Here is a 22877-nt window from a genome sequence, read left to right as displayed (position 1 = left end):
TCTGAGTACTTCTTCCACCTCTGCTCTTTATAGACTATCATAAGTGTCCTTTATATTTCAAGTCTCACATTTACCTGACATTGTGTTCGTTAGGGTGTTAAATATTCTCAATCTAGAAAAATGTAACAACTTATTTTCAACATTAACCTTTATAATTTCTCACTGTTATACTCCATTACCTTAATGTTACATTCACTACAATGCTCAATGCATCTGTCAAAATACAAAAACAGGATAGTAGCTCTACTTACAATTCCACGCTCTCCTTTTTTCTTACATTTCAGAATCTACCTTGTGTTGTGGAAATGTATATGCAGCTATTACTGACTGCAAGAGTTATACAAATGTTTTGTATTTGTCCCATCGTCAACATTTACCTGATAATGTCAATCTTAAATGCCTCTTCTAAAATCGTTTGATTTTATTAGCCTCCTTCAGATAACCACAGAAGGCTTTGCATGTATATATTATTATTACTTACCTTAATGATACGGCAACTAACATTTTATTTCCCAACGTAAGTCTAAATGTCTGGCGCAAATTCTGCTGGAGAAGTACGGAAGTTCTCATTTATTTATTTTGTTGGCCTAAAAGTATTAACAGTACATTTATATGTGCCAAAAATATTCCCATGAGCTCAGTGTGTGAGCGTTTCATTGTGTAATGAAGGCTTCTTCTCATAGCAGACGACCACGGCGGAGCTGAGGCCCTGTTTGTGACCGAGCACAATAATTATATTTGTACATAATATCACCACAATGTACCCTGACTCTATACAGTCTGTCACAGATCATTAGTTACATTTTTATTTTCTATTTACAACCAATTTGTTATATAAATATAATACATCATTTTCAAAAAAAGCTGTCAAGTCAATGCATATAAGAGCTCGATCACAATATGGAGAGGTGGAACACACTGTAGAAAATCCACTGCGTGCTCATGGTAGTACAGAATGGGTGGGGGGGGGTCAATAGTCAGGATGTCACACTCCTGTCACAATGTCACACTATGTAACCGCCTTTACTCTACAGCTCAGTTCACCCTGCACACTTACACATGGCTTCTCCAGAGTGCAGTAGGTTTGTTGCATTAGTCCACAGAGTGTGGAGCCAGTAGAGCACGGAGGGTGGAGCTGTGTGTGTGGATGAGATCCGCACACACACAGTTACATGCAAGGGAAAGAGTCCAGAGAGCTCTATAACCTGTTTGGTATGAATACACATTCTCTTGTTTTAGTAATTGGTACAAACATTAATGCTTCCTGCTGCCCAGAATCAAAGAAGAAGAGTGGTTGGTGTGTTGGAGGAGTCCGGTGGGCTTGCTGCTCTCAGGCGCTGTTGATGATGATGAGGGCAGGACTGGCTGTCTGCTGACTCGTCTCACACATGGCGCCCTGGTCCGTCAGCTTGGCGAAGACTCGCGGCGTGTTGAGGTTGTAGACCCCGGGCTGCAGGAAGCAGGCCTGCAGGGTGAGGCACAGAACCTCCTGGGGCCTCAGCTGCAGGTGGTGCTGGGTCTGACCCACCCAGGTGAACGAGCTGTGCACCTCCACTGACTCTGGGCTGGAGAATAATGGAAATAATGACAACTTAGAAAACATGTTCAATTTGAACTAGACTTTGTGAGGGATAATGAAACAGTGAGCCGCCATTATTGAAAAATGACAGACCCGACATCAATTGGGTCTGCTTTACATTATTCCAGCGTCTTAGTAAAGAAATCAATAGTTTGACAAAAAAATATTGGATTAAAAAAAAGATATTATCATTATTTATTTTAATAATACTATATTTCACTGTGGGACGTATAAAGAATTTCTCATTCTGATTCTGATAAACACGGCCCACTCCTTACCTGGCGCTTTTGTGCCGTAGGTCGATGATGACCTCCACCCGGGCCAGGGAGCAGTTGGACAGGGTGAGAGTGACGGGGACCACACAGAGGCTGCACACAGAGAGAAGAAGCTTCACTCACAACATTCTAACAGACCTTCGATACATTAGAGACAGCTTAGGCTTTATTCCAAGCAAGTGAGTAGGATTTTTTCCAGAGCTGTATATGAATTAATCTAGGATTTGATTCAGCTTCCAGGCATGCATGTGTTTGCATGTGTGTCTCACCTCTCCTGGACAAAGGGGTGTGTGTATGTCTCGGGGTAGTGCAGGTTGGTTTTGATGAGTTGGGAAAGCTCTGCAGCGGGCAGGATGACTGGAGGAGGAGCTTCTGATTTAAACTTGAGCAGCACCATCTCCTGAGTTTCCTGCTAAAGGAACACAACGTTTTGGTTTTTATGGTCGCAGCCAATCAGCTTTCAAAGAACCTTGGCAAGTGAGATATGTGTCAACGGTTTCAATTCTGACTCTGACCTCTTTGGGAGTGAGAGAAGTGGCCTCTTTGCCGATGGTCTGCAGCGCCACGTGGAGCTGGCCCTCTAGGATCAGCTGTTTGTTGTCCTCGACCACATAGGCCTGTACACACACACACACACACACACATTTAAGGTACATTTGAAGCTGTCAAATAAATATTAAAAAGGTCCAGAAAACAAACAAGTCTACTCTTTTTTATCAGTATATTATAGGTCTCAGATATATACAAAACATGTCTCTGAAGTGTTTGGCTGAAATACCTAACAGATCATTGTAGCACCCCTCTGTTTCAGCCCCGTTTAAAAAAGGGCCGATTCTGTGTCTGTAGCTTTAAATGCTAATGAGCTGCTGCTGGCCACGCCCCTCTGAGCAGCTAGCACTGTAGCTTGTTGAAAAATCTGCTTGGTTGTTTTGCAAATAATATCTATTTATTTATTTAGGATGATATTTTGGGCTTTTTGCATTAATCACATAGTAGAATGAAAGATAGACAGGAAAGTTATATATATATATGTATATTCAGTTTGAAAGGTTTTTCTGGTAGCTCTACATCAGGACGGCTCTCTGTAGCTTCACTTAGCCTGACTGTGTGACACTGCATGTACCTTCCAGATGACGATGATGTTGAGATCCAGCTCATTACACTTCTTGACGATGTTGCCAATGTCCTCAGTGGGGACGCAGACCTGACTCCTGCTGCTGGCTGTTGTCCTGGATGTTGGCGCCTCCACTGGCTGAACCTCTGCACTCCGACAGCCGCGGAAGAAGAAGTCTCCGCAGGGCGTGGAGGAGCTGATGATCTGCAGGAGAGAGAGGACAGAGGTGAGGGCAAGGCACACAGCACAGAGCATGTGATGTAATGTGATTCGTCTTAAGTTTAAATTCATTCTAATACTATAGATTCCTAACAAAAGATCGGCAGTGGCTCAGTCTGTAGGGACTTGGCCGGGGAACTCTTCTTCTTCTTACTGACAAATAGGCTGGTATTTATATTTTATTGATGTGAATTTGATCCGTCTGTGTAATTGTTAGTGAGATGTGTGTGTTTGTTGATCAAGATGTGTTCCTGCCAGGGATTGCAGATAGAAATTAGGTCAAAGCTACATTTGGCCTAAATAATCTTTTCTCTTTTTGAGAATGATGTAACTGTATGCATGGTCCTTGTTTAATAAAGACATAGTAACGACTTCTATAGCAGCTATGCTATTCTTATCATCATATTTCCCAAGTGTTTTCCCTGCAGACGGCCTTCACTGTTGCACTGACACACAACCACTACTGGTTATGACATTAAGTTGCACAACACTTCCCATAAGACGTGCACCAGTGGATTGCACCGTGCAGTACCCTATCCCATGATGAAGCTCTCGTCGGCGTAATAGAAATTCACGAGTTAGACAGAGTGCAAAATATTGTCAGTCTCCATTTGTCTGTAGATATACATGTGGTGTACTGTGAAATGCATAGAAGCCATTTATTAGGAGTCATGTTTATATTTACCCGTTCATTTCCCAGATTCAGGTCTGCAAACGTGTATTTCTGTACGGCGTTCGAGGTAGCTAGAAACAGACAAAACGCAGAGAAATCAGTGCCTGTTCAACAAGTGGAATCTATGAGAGCAGAGCATATTGACGGTGTTTCTTCTCCTGGTTGCAGTACCTTGAGGCTTGCATGGCGTGGCTCTGAAACACAGCTTGGCTCTTTCTCTGCTGGTGAGTTTACAGTCTGGGGGGCAGAGAGGAGACAGGACATTGCTTTCTATGTGTTTACACGTACAGTACAGACACACTTCCCTTTAAGACTGTCACTCAAAGTATTTACAGGGGGTGTAAGAAATAATTCACTCACTCAATGTTGTTAATTGTAATTAATGATGACCTTTTTTTAGAATAATGCAATAACATAATTGTTTTAGAAATAAATAATATTTGAAGAATTCGTTTTAATGCCATTTCAAGAATATCAGGATCATTTTTGATGCTCTGTTCTTTAAGTTGTGAGGGAAAGACAAAGAGCAGAGTGACAGGGTGAGTCCTGTTATATTAACCCAAAGACATTGTGAGACATTGAGAGTGCGGCTGTGTTTACCATCTATTCCCAACTAAAGATGATGAGAGTGCGGAAGTACGAACACATCACACCCATCCTCAAATCACTGCACTGGCTCCCTGTCTCACTCAGGATTGATTACAAAATCACCCTCTTCACTCATAAGTGCATATATGGAAATGCTCCCTCCTACATCAAGGAATTGCTCACCCCACAAACCTCCACGAGGAACCTACGTTCAGTAAAGGCAAACCTCCTCATCCCACCAAGGACAAAACTGAAGACCATGGGAGACCGAGCCTTCTGCTCCGCTGCTCCGAGACTGTGGCCCTCCCAAACCAGCTGAGGACACCACAGACTGTGGAGGCGTTCAAAAAAGGCCTAAAATCATCTTTTTAGAATAGCCTTTAACTAGATTTTTAAATCCCCCACATGATGCCATGCCGGCATGAATGTCACAGCTTTTATTATGTTGTTTTAATTGTTTTTAAATAGTTTTTTTATTGTTTTCGTTGTTTTGTTTCACCCTTTTTAATTTTTAATTTTGTAGCACTTTGAGTTTTGTTTACGCAAATGAAAAGTGCGCTTCTAAATAAAATATATTATTATTATTATTATTAAATAAACAGAGAAGCACAGAGCGCTCCCTCACCTTTATCCTTGGCTGGGTTGATGCACTTGTGGAGGCGCCAGTGTTGACTGCTGCTGGAAACCTGGATGATGTGGAACTCACGAACCCCCGCTTCACTCTGCAAGCCCACAGGAAGTCCATTTAAATGATGAGCAAGCAGTGACATGTGGTTCTTACTGGCAGTGTGTGACATGCTGGGTATCTCACAGTATTGATGTTCTCCACATCTATGAAGACCAGCGTCCCCCCGCTGCCCTGGTCCTCCAGGCTGTGGTGAGGAGGACCGCTGCTGCGGCAGGCCGACGCCTTCACACTCAGAGAGCGGCTGGCACAGATGAAGACGGAGTGACGCAGCACCCGGTGGCTGCACAGGGAGAGAGAGGTGTCTCAGCTCACTGCTATCACTAACTGGTATCTCTTGGCAAACTGAAATATATGTCCAGCTTTCAATGATTGTGTGATTTTATTCTTTACATTATGTTGCTACTGTCATGGAAACCACAACAGTGAAGTCCTTGTAATGCAATGTTAATGATCGCGCCCTCAACCTGGAAGATGCTACAGCTGAAGCTGGCCACTCATGGGCTTCACGTTGATGAAGTTGTTCCTTTGAGAAAAAGGCTTCTCATGTTCATGGTCAGTACCTAGAAATGATCTTAATAGCAATTCCCCTCCCTTCCATTTATTTCAAGTCTTACCTGATTTTGTTTCCCTTCTCTGTGCTCTCGTAGTAGAAGAGGAAGTTGATTTCGTGCACCCCCTCCTGGTCTGGTCCTCGGAGCCACAGAGGCAGCTGGGTGGACTCCCCCGGCTGCAGCATGCTGCCCTCTATCGGGATGTCCATCACACCAGACGGCTGGCTGAAATCCCCCGCTGAGACCAGCACCTCAGTCGCCACGGAGCCAGGCTGCCGGGGCGTGGCCAGCGTTTTATAGGCGGAGCAGTTTTCAGCTGAGGTGGGGCTGACAGGCGTGAGGGGGGTCGTGGTCTGGCTGCCAAAGGTGAAGAAATCAGGGTGTGTGGACGCCACTCGAAGGCCGGATAGAGCGACACCGCTGACGTTACAGAACTCAACGTAGGCCTTCCTGATCTCACCGCACAGCAGAGCAGTGGGAAACTGCAGGAAGAAGACCTGACACACACACACACACACACACACACACACACACACACACACACACACACACACACACACACACACACACACACACACACACACACACACACACACACACACACACACACACACACACACACACACACACACACACACACACACACACACCTTTGACTTGTTTGTTTTTTGGAACTTGAAATAACTAAATCTTGCTTTTTAGATCAAGTGTCCTCATTTGACTGATTCTGTATTGTCTGTCATGGGAAAGACTGTTATGATCAACTTTAAAAAGTGACTGCAGAGACGTGATCGCTTTATATTCTTCTATAATGCAGAAGTCATCAACAGGAAGACATGTTGGGGAGTGGTATGCACATTAGTAGTAATTTAACTTGATTTTAATGAGCACATACTAAAAAAAAGTCTGTCTTCAGGGAAGTTCAGATTGGGTTCAAACTGGGCCAGACTGGGTTCGGACTGGGTTTTAGGATGGACTCAGAGTCTTTAGATTTACAAGACTTTGTTGCAGGTGTTAGTCAGTGTTACCTCCATTAGCGGCATGGGTGGTGTTATGATGGGATCCAGACGCCGATCCAGACCGTGTCGAATCACCATCTTGTCCTCTTTGGTCTGATTCAATCGTGGGCCCTGGATCTTCAGATCCTGTCTGCCACGGACCACCATCAAGTCTAAAGTCTGCTGGCCTGTGGACAGGAAGACATCCACACTATGTGTCAGGGTGCTTTTATTTTTTAAATCTTCTAGAGAAAACATTTTTGATCCAAACCAAAAGAAAGCTTGTTGAAAATGCAACCTTTAAACAATGTGGAGAAGTTTGAACTTGATCCATTAGAAAGCAAAGCCACACCCAGACATATTAGCATAGAGCACAAAGGTTCAATCACATGAATATCATCCGAGTGTGTGTGGGTGTGTCCTACCTTCAGTGCTGGGAGCCGTCTCTCCAGAAGAGGCTGCAGCCAGGTTATACACCACACCCACAATGTTCAGCTGCCCAATTCTGTGTGGCAGCAGCCGGAGTCGAGCCTGAGGTCAAAGGTCACAGTGACTATGAGAAGAACAACACAACTACATGTCTGGTAAGCCTTAAGCATCACAATTAGCTAGAACATATAAAAATGTTTTACGTAATTTCAATGATCTTTAAGCTAGTTCGTGGCGAGTGTGACACACACAAGCAAGTCTATCATTGAGCCATAATGTCTCCTCAGTGTGCCGCTAGTTCTCTACATACAGTACTTACCAATTTGGTCTCCTCCGGACCCAAATGAAACTCCAGGATAATCTCAGTGGTGACGATGTCATCTTTCTGTTTCATCTGCTGGTGGAAACATATTGAGATGTTAGTATAGTATATTAAAGCATTCATCTAACAAAGAGAGGAGAGCTTGCCCACCCCTTGAGTTAAGGTCTCCTCATTTGTGATGGCCTCTTCTGCATTCTCCTCGGATGGAGATGTGCCTTCAGCTGTGAAACTCCATAGTAGGGAGAGGTTGGACAGAGCCAGAGGAACCTTCAGAGGGTTCCTGAACGACACCTCCACTACGATTGGCTCTGCACAGACACAAAGAGAGCAATATGAGCAGGTAGCATATAGTGCTGGGATGGCTACATGCTTTTGCTAAATTAAATAGTATTTTCTGAAGGGTATGCAAACGTCCGTATGTGAGAACACCTCGTACTTCAGTTGAGATCAATCTAGATACAATTGTATATAGTGTAGAGCACTGATGATGTTTTTGTGTAGGCCAAACCAGAAGTAAGCTTTGCAAATGTTTATGACACTCACACATTGTGTTCAGCAGGATAACCTCCACATGTTTACAAAACGTTTGTAATTGTTGAAGCATAAAGAAAATCGGCAAAAGAACAAAGATAATGTTATGCTATAAAGGAACTACATCATGGTCGCAACACCACCGCTAAGCTAAAGGCTGCAAATGATGACGTTTAACAGTCTCATTGAGTCGCTCGTTAGCAACTGCTATGTTTTTATGAAACTGTGGTCATTCAGTGGCCTATCTACAGACATATTTTGTGTTGTCAAATGTGCAAATCTCTTAAACTTGTATTAACAACAGAACTTATTTCAGGCAGCTAACCACAAACACGTTGAAAAACAGTTATCTTCAAGAAATGGGAGCTGGAAGTGGTAAAGTTCTGATAACTAGTTCTGACTCATTTTGTTTTTAGGACTCCTTCCTGCACCACACTATACAGTTTTGTCTTACCCTCGGCCACAGCCAGAGGGCAGCGCAGGTTGTCCGTCTGGCTGTTCAGGCAGCACTGGCTTGGCTGGAAGTTTCCTGGGACCACCCCCCTGTTGGCCGAAGCCACCAGCTGCTCCTCCAGGTGGCCCCACATGGATGCTTGATCCTGGTCATACTCCTGATCCAGGGACACATGAGTGGCTGCCTGCTTTTCCCCTGCACACATCAGGTTATACAAAATATGGGTATTAACATTACAAGTGGGGACATATAGCTAACAATTTGTATTATGTCACATTTTCCTAGCGTATGATATTAATAATAACTTTTACGCTCACTAGAAGTGGCTGTTAACTCACATGACTGATCAGGTTCATACAATGCAGAAACAACAGTAAGGTATGGACAGTAAAAAGTCATAAGAACCAATCCCTCGTCTTTTCTTAAGATTTGATTTCAGCTGGGAGGAGATCACAAACAAGTGACCACTGGGTGTGTTACCTTCTGCGAGGCGGCGTTCATGTCCGAAGTAGACTCTGGTGGCTGAGCTGTGGATGCAGGGCAGAGGCAGCTGTGGGAGGCTGTCTTCTTTTCCTCCTATCACACTCTGAAAACACACAATAAAGTCAAACATGATATTGTTATCCTCAGCTTTTATATATTACATCTACATTTTAAAGACAATTCATATTATAACCAAGATCACTTCATGTTGCAACTGAATGCCTTTTTCTACTTTTGACTACACATGGACTGATGAAAATAAACTAAAATGCAACTTATTTGATACAATTTGTAACATAGTCTCCATCATGTTTTGCCCCACAGCGCTTTATGGAGGTAACAACAGTTTCGTATAGAGGTGTTAGAAAGGTTCCAGCTATACTAAAGATGTCATTGTAGACTGCCTATCCCACTTTTAAATACAACTTGCTCTCTTATTAACGTTGGTTACATTTGTATGACCATATTACTAAAATACTTCAATAAAGACCCAGTTTGGAGAACATACAAATGGTTTACAGATTCTGAAAGAGGTAGACCCCATGAAGACCCCATTTTTTAAAAACAGAACAACATGCTTATCTTATTTAAATAGAGCGTCTTCAATAACAACCTCTGGTAACACACAACAGGGCTTCAGAGATTGAAAGGCTTTCCATCAGAACCGGTACCTTATAAACATAGAGATATTCCCGGAGGAAGGCGCCCTGCTGTGTGGCTGTCTGCCTGCTGTCATTGGTCAGGATCTGTCTGAAGGCCGTCACAGCGTTCTCTGGTTGGCTGAGTGTGAAGGACTGACGGCCGATAGTGAAGTTGATGTGGTCCTCCGCCAAAGACCAGCCCCTCTCCTTGTACACCTGCATGGCTTGGCAGTAGCAGCGCAGTGCGTGCCTCCTCTGTGTGCAGAGACAGTAGAGTAGAACATTAACAAAGAGTGTGAAGTTTATCATGTTACACGAGACGTTTCATAATAGATCATACACCTCCTTCCCTGTAATGACATCTTTATGTTTCTTGTAGTACTTATAACCCCGGGATTCCCCTCACATATTTTCCAAGTACAAGTGTATTTAAAAGTGCAACCTGAACATTCTCAGTTTCGTCCAGAATCTAATTGATATGTCATTACACCATAAAAGCAGAAAGTCTATGTCCCATGGATCTATAAGAGGCAGGGCCCCGTTATTCCTATGCAAGTTGCTCAGAAAGCCAAAATGGCCTGGCTCTTGAGAGCTCAAATATGTGGATCTTTCAGGACTCTCTTGCGTTTTTCTTAAGCCTTGCCTCCAAGTCACAAGTCACATCTCTGCTCAGTCAAATGAGGGAAAATAACTCTGAATACGGCTTTCAGCGCAAGTTAGAACTTATAGGACTGAATGAATTTACTAAGGGCTAAGAAAACGCTTATTCCTAATGTATTTTTTTTTTCACACAATGAATCTCGTGTCAGACACTGACGTTATAGTACCACAGCCTGGCCACTACGACAATGTGCTACGACGGCCACAGTCTTTCCTGTGGGCTTCACTAGTATGCTTGACTAAAGCATACATGCATGTTGACAAAAAACTGTTGACAAAAAAATGTAAAACACAAACAACCTGGGATTGTACGTGTTAGCAATAGCACACAAAACAAGATGGGACATTGGACCAGATTGAGTAAGACCTAAAAGGCTCACCTGTCCTGCTTTGCTGAAACGATGACCAGCCAGGATCATATGGAAGGCAAACTTGCGGACCATAGGGTTACGCATGTTGATGAAGCAGTGGGCAGCCTGTTCCAACAGCAGAGCACTGCGCAGGTCAGAGTCCTGCACAAACAAACGAAACAAAAAAAAGTAGTTTTAATCCTCTGCAATTCATAGGACAACTCTCATTTGCATAACACAAAATGCTGCAACGTGACTTACATATTGAGAAGTTAATTAGTGGTAAGAAATTGCATTCAACAGTCCATTTATCAGTTTTCCAGCCTGTGTATATGAGAGCACTATACGATGGACTTTTCATTAAAGTGGAGTGACGTGTGCAGTTCACCCGAGACGTACATCAGAAATAATTATGAAGCGGCTTCCTCACCTCGCTGGTCATCTTAATGAGGAGAGTTGCAGCCTCAGAGTATTTGACCTGACTCTTGAGTATCTCGGCACTGAGTAACGCACAGCGCTCAGCCAGCACCATGTTCCTGAAGAGAAGACATGTTACAATGCTTGATTATGGCAAGACACAAGGATAGGAGATAAAAAGGATAAGCTACAAGGGAATACTCTCATGTATGCATTACAGTCAAACAGTGAGACAAACATTGAGTAACAGGTCTTACTTGCAGACATCTCTGTACGTCTGTATGGCCGTGTCCATGTAGTGTGCTGGATACGGTCTGGGAGCTCCTGCCTGCAGAAAGGCTGACACTGCAGCCATTTCCTACACAAGAGGTACGGAGGAATGAGGATAAACCATGATTAGGTTTTTGTAATCAATGCTGGAAACTCATGGTCATTGTGCAGAGAGTTAGACGGGTGAATGTGTTCTTACCAGAGCCCCGGCAGCATACAGCATGGCCTGATCCGACAGGAAGTCTTTCTTGGCAGTGTGGTAACAGCTGTAGGCCAGCTCATAGTGCTGGACCAAGAAACACAGGTCGGCCATCTTCCTGATCTGCAGCTCCGGGGCTTCTGGGGGATATCTGAAAAGTTAAAGCAGCGATGAATACAATGTGACTGAGTAAGGGAGCCTCAAGAGTCAGATGGAGTGTGATGCTTACAGCAGGCCACATGTGCTCTTTGGTTCACTGATGCTCTTCTCTGGAGCTTTCCCTCCTCCAAACCACTTCTTTGTGGCAGTGAACAGAGAGCGGCTCAGACCTTTCCTGGAGACCAGCTGTGGACACAGAGAGGCAGGTGAGAGAGGCACCACAACACAAACGTATCAACAAAAGAAACTGAAAGATATAAAAAGGCAAAACCAGTTTCAAATGCAATGTGTTTGAATATTTACTTAAACTATTCACACAAATGGGAACATGTAGCTTAAAATGCAGCAAATTCTCCTTCGGTATAGATATTTCGGAGGCTGAAGTCTGTGCTGCCGTTGAGCTGAATTTTGATCAGAGTGGAATCGCTTTCTGGTCTCCGTCACTTATAGCTTAGTTTTTTTAGTATTTATAAACCATGGAGTTTCTCTATCTGCGTGTCAGAGCAGCGTGTGATTCAGTGTTTAAACATGTGGAGCCTCGGAGTTGTACCTGGTCGTTGAGCTGTCTGATGTTCTTCTCGATGTGAGGCAGCAGGCCCCTGAAGGTGAACTCTTGGATGAACTGTCTGATGTGGCCATGGTCATTAAGGGTCAGACACGTCCCGTGGCTCCCTGCAGCCCCCCCCTCAGGAGCGGCTTTCTTCAGCTCAGTGTTAGCAGCACTGAGGGGGGGCAGGCTCCCCGGGCTGTTCGCTGTGTCTAGCTGCAGAGGGTGGCTCTCCAGGCTGCTGGGTGCTCCGTCTGTATTAAAAGAAGAAGACATAGTTCATTTTGAATACAGATACAGTTGAAATACACAGATTCACAAACCCATGCATTAATGCAGTGCTTCTCAAAGTGTGGTCCGTGAGCGCCCCCTAGTGGTCCGCGAGTATATTGGTAACATTTCACATTTGAAATAAATAAATACATTTAAGTTTTCCGCACTCTCGCGGGAATATCTCCGCAACGGAGCGTGCTAAAGTTTTGATTGCATGATATAGCCCAGCACAACACCTTCATCACACATGTTGCCACTTGTTTGTACCATTTTCAGGCGATTTGTAATCTGTTCTAGAAAAACTATGCGATTTTGGATATTTGTGGAGTTAGGTGGTCCGCAAGTGTTTTTTTATTGGTTAAGTGGTCCTTGGTATGAAAAAGTTTGAGAAACACTGCATTAATGGGAAGGTATCAGAGCAAAGTTTTGGCGTCATGGATCAGTTGTATGGTCTTGCTCAAGGACACTATGGTAGTGAACAGGGTGTGAACTGGCACCTCTATAGTCCACTTACTTATATTTATACATTTTTTGGTCAATGTTGGAAATTGAACATGTGACCATCCGGTTCTCTCAGAGCAAGCCCCTACCGAATGAGCTACTGCTTGCACCAGTGTGGCAAACAGTGTGAAAACCAACCTCATTCATCACATACAAACCGTTGGTGTTCTCACACTTATAGATAGATAGAATGGGAGGGATGAAACCCTCTTTACTGGTCACACATGCAGAGCACACAGCACACAGAGTGACATGTGGCCTCTGCATTTAACCCATCCTAGTACCAGGAGCAGTAGGCATTGTACAGCGCCCGGGGAGCAATGGGAGTGGGGGGGAAGGGGGTTGTCTGGTGCCTTGCTCAAGGGCACCACGGCAGGGCCCAGGAGGTGAACTGGGACCTCTCCAAGTAGCAGTCGACACTCCATACTTTAAATCTGTTCGGGGACTTGACCCGGCGACCCTACGGCTCACAGTCCAAGCCCCTACTGACTGAGCCACTGCCGGACATTTAAAGCTTTTAATATTCGCAGAAACCAATTTACCAGATGAACTAGAAGATTTCACAATGAAACCTAACTCAATATTGCAAAGGTTTTCAATCTTTATATTGTCTAAAGTTTAAACCGAAGCCAAACCTAACCCTAGGCATTACATCAATTCTGAATATAGCATAAAAGCCTAGTTAAATCACCACTTCCCCTAAAGCATCAGCTAGTCAAGAAGATATCTATTGGTTATCTTAAGAAGAGGAAGCCAAAGGGAGTGTATGAAGAAGCTGTGCAACTGACTGACCTTTCTCTGGTGAGTCCACTTCAGCTGCATTCATGTTGTTCTCAACAGCAGCACTGTTCACAGCTGCTGCTCCATCCTCAAGCACATCCTGCAATCATGTCACAATGTTAACACAAGGCACACAACAGAGCTTCTGGACTGTGCTCGGAGAAGGGTTTACCTGGTTCTGCAGATTGTTCCTATGCAGGTATTGACTCCAGGGGTCTGGAATCTGTTCATCTTCTTCGGCTGAGATGGTACGAGAGTTCATTTTTAACAGATAGCAGCCCTGATGACCATACCTCTGTTTCATATCCTCGTACACTGAATCCGCCCTGGAGAGGAAGCAGGAACAACGATTAAACTTGGCAGCTTAGTCTTAATAAAAGCCATTCAAGAACATTGCCCTTTTTTATCTTCAGTAGTTCTTTTTTTAAACTTTGGCTCTGCGGTGGTTATAGTTGTTGATCATCAACATCGCTTGCTTTTCATTCATCAAGTTTTGACTGCTTTTAAATCAAGAATGAGCCCAAACTCCATGATTAGTCATTCAAAATTCTCCATCAAAGAAATAACACACTATGGAATATTTAACTGTTAATGCCAAAAGTGATGCTTTGTTACGCACGACAACAGATATAAATACACATGTACATAGTGAAGCTCCTTTCAGTACCTCTGTTCGTCCCCCTCGCTCATGTCATGCAGTAGGACGTAGTACTTGAGTGTGTTGGGGATAAACCACTTGGGGTTGGTGTAGTCTCCACTGTGCTGAACCCTGTGCTGCTCCTGGGAAAGCTTGAGGAACTGCTCCACAGGGACGGCCTCAGTAGAGGACACCACCAGTAGGCCTGTAAGGATCCTCCGTCAAGGACATACAACCATGTGGAGCAATCGGAGAAGAAAAGGAGAGCATATTGGATCCAAGGACTTCAGCTGAACTAATCGAAGTTAATACGTAAACCAAGTCTTTTGAAAAATAATTTGATTGAAATCAACCTAATAAGATAAATCATGTATTTGTGGCCAATATATACTTGAAAAGGACGCAGTTATTTTAGAAAAACAACTGTGTCGTTCAGAAGTAGTTTTATGTTTAACAGCTACAGTGACTGTGACAGGATGCTAATGACATCTCTGATATTCAGCTGACAGATGCTGGACCAACCTTAGCTTTACAGGCCAATCTCATTTTAGCATCCCACACAAACTGCTTCACAGCACAGAATCCACCCACATGTTCAATTTGCTTAAAAGGCAATACAAATATATAAGTTTAAACATATTTTGTTATTTTTCTGTATTTTTGTTTTTGTCTGAGCTTTCCAGTGTTTTAAAGTGAACGGGAAAAGGTGATGTCATGTATATCTTTGCGGCAATCAGGATTAGGCAACAGTTTTAATCCAAGTTAAATGTTCAAGTTTGTAAGGGTACCATTATTTATTTTCCCAGAAACAAAATCTGAAATCACGTCTTCAGGGCCTTTAACATTCACCAGGAACGTTCCGACTACTGTTCACTACTTTAACAACACACATGCAGCACAACTTTTCATCTTCATTGTCCTTCACCTTCCCTCTACAGTGGGTGAAAAACCCACTGTAGAGGGAAGAAAAGTACACTTTCTATATAGCAGACACGTTGCATTCGTTTTGTGTGCTTGCAGAAGGATACAGGCGAGGTAGTGATTGAGAAACTCATGTTCCGACGCAGGCATCGACTGCAGGAAGTTCTCCCTGTAGGCTTCAAACCATGGCGTTGTCGCTAGAAACACAAAGAAAATATAAGATAGAGGATTTCTTTCAGCAAAACATTATCAGATATTGTCTTCTTCTGTATGTTACCCAGATCATTGTCATAATTTGATTACTAAAAAGAACAAGTGCATCTTCTTACAACATCTTTACTGACATATAAATATATATCAATGGCAATGTCTGTCTTTTAACCATTTATTTTAAACTGACTTAAAGTAATACACTCTAATAATTGTAGGGATAGCATTCCAGTAGTTTTTGTTGAACAATGTTTAATGAAACCTCCCTCGATGATCTTGTTTGTCTTGTTTGACCAGGAGCTGCTAAAACAACTGTGTGAAGAAGTTGGAGCTTGCAGTATTTTGTAAACAAACAATGTTCGAAAAAGATGTTGTGAAGCATCTAGCTGTTTTGATTTAGAATGAGCATATTACCATGTTATCTGCATATATTTGTATTTGGACATCAGAACAGATGACAAATTATTGATTTTAATGTTGAACAAAAGAGGTCCTAATATATACTCTTGAGGTACCCCAACAGTGGATTTTCCAACGTTTACTAAAACCCCCTATGGCTAAGAAATGAAATAACTATTAACAGGAAAATGTTGTTTGAAAACCCAGTGCGTTTGTTTTTTCAATACTGTTTTATATATAAAAATTTTAAAAAGTGTGGAGAAATTGGTCTGTTTGAACCAACCATATTCCTTTCAGTCCTGTGAATAATATTCACCTGCCAGATAACCAAGTTCTCTCTGTGGTGGGTTATACTCAGAGTTAGTGTAGGACGGCACTTAAAGTTCCAGTTCTCAAGTTGTCACAGGCTGGGGCCAGGATATTAGCTTTAATAAGATCCTAATCTCTTTGCCTCGAGTCGACCATGGTAATCATCAGTGGTGCAGGATAAAGTAAGACATAGGGGATTACCGCATGTTGCTTTCATCTGTTCAATGAAGCTTGTATTCTAAAGGAGGTGTCACCAGAGCACCCGGGTGAATCTCATTGGCTATTTAAACGGATGGATGGACAGCTGGCCAGGATTGACAGGATGCTTTAAGTTATGTCGGACACCTCAGCGCCAGAAAAAAATGGTGCGTCCCTGCCCATTTTCTCCTGACATTCCTGATAATAGAATTACGGACCAGAAGAAGGAGCTGGAGGTCTCTCCAGTAAAGTAAGCTCTAAGACCTTTAAGTATTGAAGCTAGAGTTGTGCAAATATTTGATATAAACATAAACAAGTATTTGTAATGCTACTGGTATGATGCAACATACCGTCAAAATGTCTACTTTATTAGAATTGCATTTGACAAGCAGAAAAAACAAGAGTACCTTGAGTCTCTAGGAGAAACAAAGCCAGTACACCATGTGAGCCGTGCCTGATCTGCATTACTCACATGGGCTGTGTGACAAACCCTTAAACATATGCTTAAAAAAAACTAGCAGCAAGATATAAACACACTTTTAAGTCACATATAAACAAGTAAAACCACCCCAAAAAGTGACAACAGAATTCCTACTGACAATAGTGAATGCACACACCTTATAATTTCACCTGTAGTTTGCTGTACAAAAGTGTGCATGCTGGTCTGAAGTCTGGGTGAGGTGACACATTTCTCTTTTATAAATAACACTTGTGAGGGGAAAGGTGTGTGCATGCTTATTGTGCATACATATTGATTATTTATCTGATCCTAAGTCATAAATAACAAAGTTGTCATTTTATACTAGCAATCACAAAAGCAAAGGAAAAACCCACCACAAGGTAAACAGCAGAGAGACAGTGAACTAGAAACTAGAGGAAGAGAAAACTCAGAGGACTATCTCTACACACACACCAGCCAGGAAACAGTGATACCTGAGAGGGCTATAGCTACACACACATCAGCCAGGAGATAGTGATACCTGTGTAGTGCTGGGAGGTGCTGACTTCCGACAGTGTTTCTCTCCAGGCACTGTACCAGGGGAGGCTAGCTTTAAGAGAGTGATCTGATAGGTGGAAGCAGACAGCCAGCGCTAATGTTAGCAACATCCCATTTCATTTATGGTCTCTTCATTTACAGAATTTACAGATAATCACGGGAGAAAACAGGGAGGAGTTTCATTTAATGTCATTATAGTATTGTAATATGATTGCATACATTTTTGAATTTTTGTAGTTCAGTTTATTGATTTATTAAGAGTCCAATTTGTGTGTAAGGTCGAGCTGGTCTTTATTTCGAGGTCAAACTGTAAGTGTATGCTCATTTGATGTAGACAAATGAGGGTGACCTCTAAAACACACTTAAATTAATTGTATTCAGTTATTTTCATTGTAATGCATCTATATGCATAGGCAGATATCAACTCAAGTGTTAACAATAACTTGGAGAAATATTATGGACAATATAAATCCCTGTGCCAACACACTGCACCTGTGGTCTTACTTTTCACAAATCAATTATTTGTGATACTTTACACGTTCTGAAATACAATCTTTGATCATCTATTAATGTCATACATCTTACTGGCAACACCAACAAATGTAGCTCAACTTAAGTGCTTTACTAAAAATTCAATGAAATTGATGTGCTGTTGTGTATACAGAGCGGTGATGATGAAAACTAGTAGTTAGTGAAATGCCCGGGGGGTGGTTTGGAACTGCTCTCTGGAGTTGAGTGCTGTATAACCTGTTGACAAACGTATTTAAAGTTAATTCATTAGTGAGACCATCGGTTCAATGGCATGTTTCTTGACGTGTTTGATGGCATGTTCCATGGCTTGGAGAATGGCTTGGAGAATGGCGTGTACCATTGTGCTAACCATGGCCTGTACCATGATGTGCTCCATGGCGTGTTATAGGGCGAGTTCCATGCCTTGTTCAATGGCTTGTTTCATTGTGTACCATGGCATGTTCTGTGATAAGTTCCATGACGTGTACCATGGCGTGTTCAACAACCTGTTCCATTGCAAGTCCTATGCCTTGGTCCATGAAATGTTCCATGTTACAAGGCAATGTTTCAGACGTCATCGTTTGTTTACGTTATTGTTCCAGAAAGTTCCTAACACCTCCTCCACAACGTGAAAGACGGGATGCAATGATTGAGAAGGGAACTATGAGCGCTACTGCCAAAATAATTCACAAGCTGCAACGATGCCAAAACCGGTTAAATCCATCAATTACCTCCAGGGACAGCAGGTGGTACGCCTAAAGTTTCCGTACTATTTATGTACAGGTTGCTTTATCTAGAGGCTGAACATTTCTGCAGAAGCAGAGATGATATAGCTTTTTAACCAGAGGAGCTGAAAAACGTTCTCTCTTATTTTGAGCTTTGTTTGACAAAAAAAAGCAACATCATTGAATGACTTGGCAGATAACAGATCAGGAGGGACTAATATTGAGGGGCTTGTCAGTCTGTAGAACACTGTAACTTAGTACATTACTGATTTCAGAGTAAAAGGGTTGCCTGGCACTTTATAGATGCAAAGCCTTTATAGATGCAAAGCCTCTCTCCAGATGTATCATCAGGCGCTTTCACACCGGAGTACTTTTCCCAGGAATAGTTCCGATGGTTCCTGGGATTTTGCGTTCACACTAAAAAGATCTGGAACTAGAACTTTTTTTTGCGAACCTTTACACCCCTTTTTAGTCCCTGCTAGAGAGCAGGGACTTTCCTGGGGAGAAAAAGGTTCCAATTTCTGATTGGCTGGGTGAATTGCAAACCACGCCCCGTAAAACAAAAAAAGTTTTGTGAAGCCGCCATTGTATTTGCTGGCATTAGCATTATTAGCATTAGCGCACCAAAGGAGAGAGACTAACTTATGGCAACACAAAAAAAACATGGGAGCGGTGGAGATGAGGAGGTGTCGGCGTTCTGGCAATTTACTCGGAAGGCTTCAGTAGAAGCTGCTGGGAGTCCCAGCAGCTTCTACTGAAGCCAGTCCCCAACTCCGGGTACTTCCGGCCGGAGACTTCGGGTGGCATTATACGCTGTGAAGTTGTTTGCGGCCTGCCAGTAAACCCAAAGCAGAAGAAGACGAAGTGACGTCAGCGGCTTCATTTGCCTAATCCTCCCTCAGGAACTTATTCCGGTGTGAACGCGATCGGCTCTTTAGTTCCGGGAACTAAAGAGTTCCGATGAACTAAGTACTGGGAACTAAGTACGGCAAAGTACTTGCTGTGAAAGTGCCTGTAATGAGCCTGGGTTCTGACTTTCTACAATCTCTTTTTTTGAGATATTAGCTCTGCAGCATTTTTCCATGGGGCGTTTTTCTTACCAGTGACAACTGTGATCTTAATGGGGGCAATGTAAAAAAAATCCATTACATTTGGGTCAAAAGTTTTGTTTTTTATTGATTAAGCGCTGTCGGATTATTGCTGTTTTAAAACACTGTAATAATCTGAAGGGGCAACAACAGTCACCACAACCTTAAAAATATGTTGATCTTTAGAAATAGATGGAACTTAATTTTTACAATGTGTTGGATATGTAACATCCAGCCCAAACGTGTTTAGGATGAAAGTTATTTAGCACGACCATCTTTAGGTTTTTCAATATTACCATTGCAATCTCCCACTATTACAACACAGGAATGATCAATTAACAATCAATCAATCACTCAATTAATCAAAAATCAATTAAAAGAGTGTGCACTTCTCTTCGGAAGCCTGTAAGTGATTCTCATATTGAAAGAAAGATCTCAACTAAATCGCAAAATATTGAAAGTGTCTACTATAATACCAGCTTTGTCTTACCACTGAAGTTGAGGTCGTAGTCTCCCGCAGTGATCACGTTGGTGGCAGCGCCCTCTTGTGGCTGGCAGGATAACACCACTTCATTGAGCATACGGCGCTGGGCGGGGCTGAAGGTAGATGGGGAGTTTAGGTTCGTCACCACGTTGTTCACACAGATTCGCAGATTTTTCACAACCTGGACCTGGTTATTGGGGTCCCGGATGTGACCTAGAAAAGAGGAAGACAAGACATTTATTTGTTGTCGTTGTTGGGGTTAAAGGCTAAAATCCCTGTGTTCCCTCCAGAGGGAGTTTGTCACCCACACACACACCACCCCCCCTGCCAGAAACGCCTCCATTGTAGGCCTTTGTTTACTTCCGTGACATGGTGGCATCACGCTATGTAACACTCATGCTTCCATTGGATAACGCTCAAACACATTGTACGTGATTGGCTAAGGGGCGGGACATCTGTAAGAGGTTGACAAATCACAAAGGAACTGGGTTAGTTAACCAATCAGAGCAGACTGGGCTAGACTGAGAAAAATAAAGAACTTTTTGAAAATGAAAGCATGAAAACATGTCACGTTAGAGGCACAAAATACACAAATGAACAGGAACACGAGTATAATACGGCCCCTCTGGTTATGCAGGCTATTTACATTTTGAAAACTCTAGGCAGCATGTCTTCCTTTAATTCCATGGACCATAATTAATGTATCCTAATTATACTAAAAGTCAGTATAATTAAATATGTAATACTACATTATATACTGTATAATCCATGTTTTGCTGCGTAGTCGTAAAAAGTTGGTCTTTTACTTTGAGATGACAAATAAATTAACACATTACATAAGCAGTAAAACCGGTTCTCCGTTTGTTTTTCCATCGAAGCAATTCTTTATGGCAATTCTACTTTAGATATCCTGAGTAATATTACCAAAAAAAAGTCAGAGGCCCATATCCATGTTATTATGTTGATTTAGGGGGCTGTTTGCAGCCTGCCAGTAAACCAGGTGGCTGTGGCGCAGTGGATTAGAGCGTTGGTGTTCGGATCAGGGGGTCACAGGTTCAAACCCCACTGCAGTCAGCATGTCGTTGTGTCCCTGAGACACCTCACCCCAAATTGCTCCTGTGAGGATTGCCCACAGTATTGAGTATGTAAGTTGCTTTGGATAAAAGCGTCTAACATGTCATTTAAACCTGCGCTTAATCCATCAGCAAGTTCAGTTTCTGTCTAAGTTGATCCTGACTTGCTCAGACATCATGCAAAGGAAAGCTCCAGGATTCAGAGAGGGTGAATATGTATATAGTTGTAATTACTATCATATAACCAGTTTATATATCTTAATGTATTATAAAGCAACACAAGTATTTCAAAATTACACCAGAGGTAAAACCCAGACAGATTCAAGATGTTCATTATCCTCCTTCTACATTTTGATTATTGATTCATGTTTTAGAGTGTCTTTAATGTGAAGGGCCAGTCCCAGCTCATTTACATACTGACATGAATGCAACCTTACTTGACAAATGTAGCCCCTCCAATTGTTAAAGTGAGATAATTAAGGTTAAAGGTTGCATAGCATTGTAATAACGTGATAAAACACGTGTTGTGTAGTAAGTATATGTTCTGATAACATGTGAATAATGTGAGTTTATGGCAGTGTATGTTCCTGTGTCCTGCTCTGTCCTCCTGTTGACAGTGGTTTGTGTCACCACGGTTGACTTGGCTCTGTGGAAGTAGCCTGCAACTCAAGCCTATAAGACAATAATGTGCCTGAATAGTCAAGTTATTTCTTGATAATGGAAGAAGAAGAACAGCAGACATGTTAGCTGTGTGTCTTCCAGAAGCTCAGAGCTCAGGTGTCCGTCAGTCGGCCCTCTCAGGTGTCAGTCTGGACTTCATCCCCTCCGCTCGGTCAACATCGCTGCTAGCCTCCTGCTAGCGCTGAGCTAATGTCAACAGGCTAAAGACGCTAGCTCCCTCACTAAGCTTCGTGTGAGACGGACACTCTGGGTAAACAGTCTCCCTTACCTTCGGACGTTAGTCTGCAGAAAGGCCGCAGCAGCTCAGCGAAACTCAGGTTGTTCTTGCGAGTCACTCTCTCCGCCTCTTCACTACACAAGACGGCCACCATGGGAACAAACGAGTCCTGGACGAACTCCTGCACAGACTGAACACATTGGGCCATGTCGGAGCAGCGTCGACAGCAGCTAACACACGGAACCGAGTCAGAAACCGGACTGTTTCATAGCCTGGACTACTCCTCCTCTATTCGCAGACAGCAGCCATGTTGAATTAGCCAACCGACTTCCTGTAGGGCTGGCGGTCAGCTGATGCCTGACACCGGGCTGCTTCCTCTTCCTCTGCACACCACACCATCTGTGCTATGTTTTATTTATCAGTGCGTTCATGTGCACTTCTTTACTATGGGGGCATGCTCTGGATGTCTTGATAGCCAAATCTGAAAGTATTCTTCTTCTCGTTTTTTTGTTTTAAATGTGTTTGTATCCTTTTATGATCATTTAATAAACTGTGTTACTATTACTATTTTCATGTATATTATCCAAATAACTTCTACCTAACATAGCCTACCATTTGTAGGTTTTAAATGTTTTTTATATTATTTATTTATAATTATTGAATTATTATTATTTGGTAATTGTTTTGGCTTTGAGCAGGAAACAGCATGTGCCATCTAGTTCCATCA

The 22877-nt window shown here is 42.7% G+C and overlaps 1 protein-coding gene across 6 annotated transcripts; it reads right to left on the bottom strand.

The window, feature by feature from the left end:
- Positions 1-544: 544 nt before the first annotated feature.
- trappc8 (trafficking protein particle complex 8) lies at positions 545-22519 on the bottom strand. 6 transcript variants are annotated; one of them, XM_034235199.1, is made up of 30 exons: positions 22202-22518; positions 20186-20392; positions 17356-17439; positions 15367-15456; positions 14369-14543; positions 13874-14027; positions 13714-13801; positions 12151-12401; positions 11671-11786; positions 11442-11592; positions 11230-11330; positions 10986-11091; positions 10586-10717; positions 9576-9800; positions 8902-9007; positions 8422-8616; positions 7587-7744; positions 7434-7511; positions 7111-7216; positions 6716-6873; positions 5751-6184; positions 5260-5416; positions 5074-5170; positions 4032-4097; positions 3873-3931; positions 2978-3172; positions 2370-2471; positions 2124-2266; positions 1858-1947; positions 545-1565 (listed from the first exon to the last, which is right to left on the bottom strand). In XM_034235199.1, exons 1-30 carry the CDS (start codon positions 22356-22358, stop codon positions 1331-1333), a joined length of 4416 nt encoding a protein of 1471 aa, XP_034091090.1. In that variant the 5' UTR covers positions 22359-22518; the 3' UTR covers positions 545-1330. The 6 variants fall into 6 exon arrangements, with proteins under 6 accessions (XP_034091090.1, XP_034091106.1, XP_034091097.1 ...); XM_034235215.1 differs by having other exon boundaries at positions 2124-2263; XM_034235206.1 differs by having other exon boundaries at positions 7434-7508.
- Positions 22520-22877: the final 358 nt, after the last annotated feature.

The sequence above is a fragment of the Gymnodraco acuticeps genome, unplaced genomic scaffold (genome assembly GCF_902827175.1).
Source record: "Gymnodraco acuticeps unplaced genomic scaffold, fGymAcu1.1, whole genome shotgun sequence".
Lineage (NCBI taxonomy): Eukaryota > Metazoa > Chordata > Actinopteri > Perciformes > Bathydraconidae > Gymnodraco > Gymnodraco acuticeps.
Note: the sequence above shows the minus strand (reverse complement) of the source record. Positions and strands in the feature narration are given on the sequence as shown.